We start from the raw sequence: 8,305 nt of genomic DNA on the forward strand, positions 1-8,305 counted from the left end.
CCACATGAGGATCAGATTCACATCTGACACAATTATTAATGCATGCATGCTTCATTATCTTTATCTACTTTGACATATGCCCTATTTGCTTAATTTTATACAAAGGCGTCTTTCTTAAGTTTCTCCTATTGAAATAACAACTCAAATAAATTACTTTTGCATAACGAAAAGTAAGAAAAAATTAAGGAACAGATTCCACAATAATACAAAACTTTGAAGCTTCAATCATAATATTTTGCATACTGTTGTTATTGATTTCTTCAGTGTACGAGAAGAAGAAAAAAGGGGAATTTAGAAAACCCACGATATTTAAAAGAAGTAGAATAAAAATTTATAAGATGAAGAGGACTAATGCCATTGAGGACTAGGAAGAAAATTAATCTTCCAAGCCTAGGTCAATAATAAAAATCTTTAAAGTAATGAGAGTCAATGATAACTAACCATTTTAACCTGAATTAACATGTCAGCAAGTAGCAGATTTAGGATCTGAAATTAGCAGTGACAATTGCCTTATTTAAATTCCTTTTTAAAAATAGTAATATAAAAATGGGGCCGGAGCTTAAATAAAGCGTGATATTTAAAAATTTTATTATATATGTAAAAAAAATAATGTATTTAAGTATTACAAGTGGTTTTTTAATTTGAAACAAATAATCCTCTGAATTTATAAATGGACTTCTTAATTAATATTTTTTATTTTATCTTCAAATTTAATTTTATTTAAGTTGATATAAATTTGAATTCAATCAAAATGATTTGATTTAAAAATATCAAGGTAAAAATTTTTATTTAATTTTTCTATAATTATTCTATTTGTGTATTTATAAAAGATCAAATGTTTTTTTCACCGAAATTTGAATTTTATTGCTAGTAAATGTTTAATACTTTTATATGATATAAGAATTTGCAAAATATAATTATTTTATTATTTCATAATCCTATATATTTTGAATTATTATCTTTACTATTTATAAATATTTTGTTAATATGAGATGTTGCGTTAAAATATGATTTTACCAGATTCATTTTTTTTTTATTAGAGACAATCATGCTTGATAAATGGTTAGACATTAAATGTGAGCATTTATCTCTTAGTTTGGCACATTGTAACAGACTAGTCTTTCTTATTAAACCCAATCCCTTTGGTTGTCATCTAATTTAATGTAGTTCTAATTTAATATAGTAAAATATTAAGGTTATTTCTCGAGCAATTTGGCCAAGATTAATATTATTTTTAATTATTTTAGAAAATTTTGCAAAATACAGGTATGAGAAAATCAGTAAAATAATGAAATTGAAAAAAAATTGAAAATACATGTGTAATTTCCTAGAGTTTAAAAAAACCATGATAAAAATTATATTTAATAGAAATTCTTTTTATACTACTTGATAATTTTTCTAATAAGACGGGAATATATATTATATAGTATTTGATATTTGATATATAGAAGAGTTGAGTATAAATTTATAATTAACTAATTAATTAATTAAATTATATTGTTTCAAATAATTAATTTTGGAAGAAACTAATCTTTTGATCCTTATAATTTCACTCAATTTTCAATCACATCCTTGTAGTTTTAGGGGTTTCAAATCAATCCTTCTACTTTGCTTTGTTAAGGGTGTTAGTCCTCGCTGGTCGTAAAGATTTTAACGTCGTCAATCTATTAATAAGGTGGCTAACAATCTCAACCCCTTTTCTTTACCCTCCGACTATCCATCATTACCACCTCCTTAGCCTTCTCCGCCGTCGCCTCTGAAGAAAAATCCACCGTCAAAGTATTATCCTCCACCTCCCGCATCAATCCTATGCATCACCGGACCTCCAGGCAACCAGTATCCCGTGGATGAAAATTTTAACGACACAAGCCGTCGGAGTTTTGGCTCTGCCGCTTTTAATGGATCACCCATTCAATTCCCAAACACAGCCTGTTCTCTCTTATTGCCATTTGATTGTAGAAAAGGTCTATTAGTTAATTAATTAATTAAATTCAATTGGGTGGTCCAATGTCTTAGTGCTATGAATGCTTTAGTAAGGCGTAGCGTAGCATGTTCATATTTGCACGTGTTCAACTCGGCTTCTTTCACCTTTTAGTCTTTTCACGTCTCCTTATAATTGCACATGGCACGTTCCAATATGATCGGTTGAATTTATCTTTTGTTGGTCATTTGTAGAGAGAAAAAAGAGAGGGGAGGGAGGGAGGGAGGGAGGCAACATTTCCTAAGTAGTGTTAGATAAGAGGGAGTGATGAGATATGCAATGGCAGACTCAAAGACCTTGGGTCGAGAGACGAAGCTAGGATCATAATATAGGAAAAACATTTTTATCTTTTGAAAATTTATTAACTTTTTTTTTGTTTTCATCTTTGATTCTTAATTCAATTTTCAATTACATATTTACAAATGTAGTGAGTTAGCAAAATACATTCAATAAATTTATTTTTGATTCTTGAATCTTTATTCTTTATAGCCTTTTTGTTTACTAGTATTCTCAGAATGAGAATGACGTGAGTTTAGTTTAACCAAATTGACTTTTTTTTAATTTTTTAAAGTATTAATAAATAATATTGGCATTTAATTATGGTGAAATTATAAGTTAATATTTATTAGGCTAAGTTAAAAAAATTAAATTTTAGATTTGGGTTAAATGCAACATGAACATGAGTTTAAAATTTAATATATTAAAATAAAGGGTGAAAAGTATAAAAAAAAAAGGAGCAAATTGTAAAATATGAAAAGATATACGCCATATATGCTATTTTTCCCAAGTGAGGGGTAGGGCATATGTCCCTCAGCAGCAGCACGTGGCTCCGTCACTGGAGATACGTGACACAAAACCTTTTAATTTTTGTGTAAGAGAATGATTATTGCAAAGGAACTAATGGTTCTGATGTGTTTATAGGGTATATATAAATATTGCAAGTGAAACTAGAAAAATAGAATTGCTCTTCATGCAAATGACACTTTGTTTACCCCCGTCTTCTTCACAAAAAGCAGAGGTACTTGCTGGAAGTTTGAATGCATACAAGAAACGTCAAGAATGGATGGTCAAAGCTAAAAGTTCGAACGTTTTGATGCAAGACAAGGATGAAGTGTGAAGAAGTTTGAATGCAGTGAGAAAGATGAATTGTAGTGTCCTCTATGCTTGTGCATGTGTATTGCATATTTGAACAGATGGCTAAGAAGAAATAGAACCCAGTTCTTGATGGTCGATTCATCTTATTATGCGTGTTGTTTGCTTCAGACTTTTTATCAGATACATGCTGCCACATCAGCTAAAATATGACAGCGTTAATCTATGGAAGATGTTAAGATGACATTTTTTTTTTTTTTTTGGCATAGAAAGGCAAGTTACAAGCTTAAGAGATCTAGTGTCTACTAGGGCTTAAGATGCAAACACGGCTGTCTTCACTAAGAATTTCAAAACAAAAACTGGGAGCATCATGCCAAAATTGACGGTCCATATGTAAGGAGTGAGCATGCTTCGAGAGTTTGTCTGCACATTTAAGTGCTTCCTTGGAGCAATGGCGCAATTCAGTATGATTGGAATTAATCCACAAGTCTTGTGCACGATGGATGAAATCCGCAAAACTAAAGTGTAAGGATTGATGCTATAACGATGTGATGGTATAGGGGCTCATCTAACGAAATTGAATTAAAAATTGAATGAAAGTATACAAATTAAAACATTAATTTTCCCATAATTTTGCTATTGGAGTAATTATCTGATATCTCTCGACTTGCCCCAAGTTCTTCCTAAAATTAATTATAACCCCGATAAAACCCATTCAATTCGATTTTGGTCGTCGACGATCAAGCATTCCACACTCCGTCGGACGCCGTCCACCGTTGTCAGCCCTGCGTGTGTTCTCGGGCTAGCAGTGAAGAAGGTTTGAGCCCTAGTGATTTTTCTACTCCCAGAATCCGGTGACATTGATTTGTTCAATCTCTCTGCGTTGAATTTATTCCCCGTGTCATCCGTTCCCTGTGTGGCCGTTCTTGCTTTGTTCTAAATTTTTCATTTTATTTTGGCCTTGAATCTGATCGTGTAATCGATGAATATTAACGCTTTTGAATTCGGGAATATTTAATTTACCTATTGAGTTTATTTTTTTATGGACTAGTTTTTGCTTGATTGGTGTATAATTGGCTATTATACTTCATTTTGATTAGTAGCGACTTATATGATTTGGATTGTGTTGTTTTGCAATGTTGGGTTTGTTGTGTGTTGGAATTGTTTATTAATCTTTTTATATTATCAAGGTATTGGTGATGTATGATCTTGTAACTGACTTGGCTCAAGTTGTGTCGGAGTCTCTGGAGGTATGACCAGTCGATGAACGATTTCGTCGCGATCTTTGATGTTGCCAAGATGATGAAAGGTTGACGGGCCTGAAGCCACTGGTTTCCGCTGAACCGAGAAAACAAACCCGCTAGGAGATGGAGTTACCTGGTATGCTTCTCCAGCGCTCTCTGTTCTCCCATGCTCGTAGTCACCTTATGTTTCGATCTTCAATTCATTCGACTGCCCACAAAATCCTTGCTGCTTCAAACCACTCTACGTGCGTACCTAATACATTCGCCGGAATATTCTTTTAGTACCTTCCTTTAACGCAAGTTTCACAAAATCATCTCCACTTTTGCCGCCGCCGCCTTCGTCATCTCTACCAATTGTCCCGGATTCTCCTTCGAAACCCGTTTCAAATCCGCTTTACAATTTTCTTCCCCCAACCCAGAACCCCGACAATTTAGTCAACCTAATTTGCTCAAACCTTAAACAGCAAAGTTTCCGCCTTTATCTTCTTCAGAATGATATCAAAGATATTCTTCCACATATGGGTGCCCGTGAAATTTCAAAGATTTTGCTGAGATGCCAATCTGACTGCTCTTCGGCTCTCACTTTTTTCAATTGGGTTAAGAATGACTTGCGCATCAGACTTACCGTTCACAACTATTGTTTAATTGTTCATATACTTACTTGGTCGCGAATGTTCCCACAGGCCATGAAACTGTTGTCAGAATTAATACGTTTAGTTGAGGAAGTTTCTCCAAATGAGGATATATTTCAAGATCTTCTTATGTGTACTGAGGATTGTAATTGGAGTCCTCTTATCTTTGATATGCTCACCAAGGCTTATGTTAAGGTGGGTATGGTTGAGAAGGGGTTAGGAACTTTCAGAAAAACCATAGAGGCTGGTTTTGTCCCTAGTGTCATAGTCTGCAATTGCCTGTTAAATGGGTTATCCAAATTTAATTATACTGGTCACTGTTGGGAAGTATATGAGGAAATGGGAAGACTTGGGATACATAGGAATGGTCACACCTTCAACATTTTGACCCATGTTTTGTGCAAAATTGGAGATACCAATAAGGTGAATGGATTCCTGGAGAAGATGGAGGAAGAGGGATTTGAACCTGACTTGGTCACATATAACACGCTGGTTAATAGCTATTGCAGACAAGGAAGGTTGGAAGAAGCATTCCATCTGTACAAGATCATGTACAGGCGGGGTGTGATGCCTGATTTGATTACATATACAGCCTTGATGAATGGTCTCAGTCGGGAGGGGAAGATCAGGGAAGCTCATCAACTTTTCCATAGGATGGTTGACAGAGGGCTAAATCCAGACATTGTGTCATATAATACTCTCATATTTGGTTACTGTAAAGAAGGTAAGATGCAAATATCTAGATCTCTGTTGTATGAAATGATTGGAAATGGGATTTACCCAGACAGTTTCACTTCTAGGCTTATTGTTGAAGGATATGCAAGAGATGGAAAACTGCTTGCAGCATTGAATTTGATTGTGGAGCTTCAGAGGTTTAGAATTAAGATTCCTAGTGACATATTTGATTTTCTTATTATCGCATTGTGTCAAGAAGGTCGGCCCTTTGCTGCTAGAAATCTTTTAGAAAGAATCTCTTATAATGGTTATGTGCTAGAGAAGGCTACATACAATCGAATTATTGAATCCCTATGTATGGCTGATAATGTGGAGGATGCAGTACTGTTAAAATCTGAGATGATAAATAAGAATATGAAGCCAAATCTTACAGCATATAGATCTATTATAATCTGTCTGTGCAGAAAAAACAGGACTTGGGAAGCTGAAGAGTTGTTGGAAGAAATGGCTAAAATGGGTTTTCTACCTGATAAAGAAATATGCAGGGCGCTAATCAATAGTTGTTGCAAGGAAAAGAATGTTGATAAAGCAGAGTCATTACTGAAATTCTTTGCCAAGGAGTTTCAAGTTTATGATAATGAAAGCTACAATGCAATTGTTGAAGTCTTTTCCGATGCTGGTCAATTGACTGAGTTGATGGAGCTTCAAGATAGGCTGCAAAATGTGGGATATGCTCCAAATAGTTTAACATTCAAGTATATGATCCATGGACTGCAGAAAGTTGTGAAACAGGAAAATGGAAAGTCGAGGCACCACAACCTTCAAGTATATCATAATGTTGAAATATAGATTCCCCATACAACTTCTAAGCCACCCAATGACCTGATGCAAGGCATTCTTGACTCTTAACTAAAATGATCAATGATGCACGGAGATCAGATCAGCACTCTGTGGAGGGACATTCCTTGTATGGCCTTCTAAATATGGTTACTACATGAGCCAAACTAGAAACACCTGATCTGGTCACACTCAGGAACTTTGAAATTTGAATCATGAACTGGAGTCTATATGTTGAGGACTAGGGAGACTTGATAGCTTGCAGCAAATCACTGCAGAGTCACTGTGTGTCAACCAAATTTTTTCACGTTCCAACTTTTCTGACTGATTGACCTGGAAAAAAAAAACACTTTCCTGACTGACCAAAAAAAAAACTTTGGGACGAGAAGGAAGAGAGAAAGAAGGTGAAAGATAATTTGAACTGCCTGGTATAACTTCTCCATTTCATGCTAGTGAATAAGGCTGAAAGACCGAAGCTTGGCGTTTTGTTCTACGTTCAACATGTTTCATCAATTAACAAGGTAAAAGGTAAATAAACTGCCTGGTATAATTTCTCTCTCTCTGAAAATAGGGTGTGTTTTACAGGATTGGATTCCAACTGTTATTAGCTTGGTTTATTTCGGAGAAAATCAGAGGTTAGGAAGATTCTGTTTTAGGTATTAAGAGTTCTTAATTTTTCCTTGTAGCGACGTCAGCGACAATAACGATGTCCAGATGGTTTGACCGAAAAGAAAAAAGAACAACGATGTCCGGATGGATTCTCGTGGAAGGAGAAAAAAAGACATCAAAGCTAATGTGACATGCGAGGGAAGCCAAAACCGCTAATTGTAATGATCATGTTAAAGTAAGATTCGATGGTCGTGGCTCAACGTCAAAAGAGGGTTTAGTTTATGGGAGAAATTTTCGGCTAGATGCTTTTCCCCCTAAATTTCTGAGTTAAAGAGATGATGGCCCGTTAATTTCTGCAAATGGACCCGTCTTATTCCTGGAAGATCATAGAAAATATAGAGATAGAACCTCAGCTATGAAACTCAGAAAAACATGAGGGAGTTGGTCATTATAGGGATAATGTAATTTAGTCACTTGATTTTGAATCACTTGTCCATTTAGTTCTTTAAATTTAATTTTTATTAATTTAATCTTTTAAGTTTTATAAAAATAACTGAATACTCCTTAATGTTTGAAGAGAATATAATACTGTTGAAATGTGTTGAGATAGATGACAGACTTGTAACAGTCATATAAATTACTAAAAATAAAAATATCAAGCAAAAATTATATGTTCACTTGTGAAAATGAGAAAAAATTATGAAATTTTAAAAAACATATAAAAAGAATGTTAAAAAGATGGTCTGTTCTCATTTATTTACATGTCATGGTATCATTATAATTTACATATTAAATTATTTTAAAAATCAATTTGTATTTAAAAATTTGAAAGACTAACATGATAATTTAATCACATACAAGAGATTAGATTAATAAAAATTAAACTTGGATTAAATTAATAACTCAATGAAATTGGATAGACAAAAAGTTTCATGATTCCTTAATAATATCATTGAATTAAATGTCATGTGTCATATTGCATTTTGCATCAGTAGGATAATTAATAATTATGTTATTCTGAACGAGAGTTGCTGCTTTCCATCGACTTTAGTTTATATCTGGGAGGGGGGGGGGGGGCACTCGTCATCTTCATGCTCAATTAGTTTGGGTCGATTGTTGCTTGACTTGATTGCCCTCATTTCGTCACTGTTCTCTTGAATTCTTGAATACAAATATCATTGGCACATACAAGTTATTTTCTTCCCCAAATTTTCCAACTCGTTTTATGAAATGAC

At 34.0% G+C, this 8,305-nt stretch overlaps 1 protein-coding gene across 1 annotated transcript; it reads left to right on the forward strand.

Moving 5' to 3' along the window:
- Nucleotides 1–4,577: 4,577 nt before the first annotated feature.
- Nucleotides 4,578–7,555, forward strand: LOC129302577 (pentatricopeptide repeat-containing protein At5g40400; the record flags this gene model as incomplete). The annotated part of the gene is made up of 2 exons (XM_054941508.1): nt 4,578–6,989; nt 7,148–7,555. A coding segment is annotated over one exon (1,896 nt), but the record flags the coding sequence as incomplete, so codon positions are not given.
- Between the last annotated feature and the right edge of the window lie 750 nt (nt 7,556–8,305).

This window comes from Prosopis cineraria, unplaced genomic scaffold, assembly GCF_029017545.1.
Source record: "Prosopis cineraria cultivar Desert tree isolate PC_DT_omini unplaced genomic scaffold, ASM2901754v1 PC1, whole genome shotgun sequence".
NCBI classification, from domain to species: domain Eukaryota; kingdom Viridiplantae; phylum Streptophyta; class Magnoliopsida; order Fabales; family Fabaceae; genus Prosopis; species Prosopis cineraria.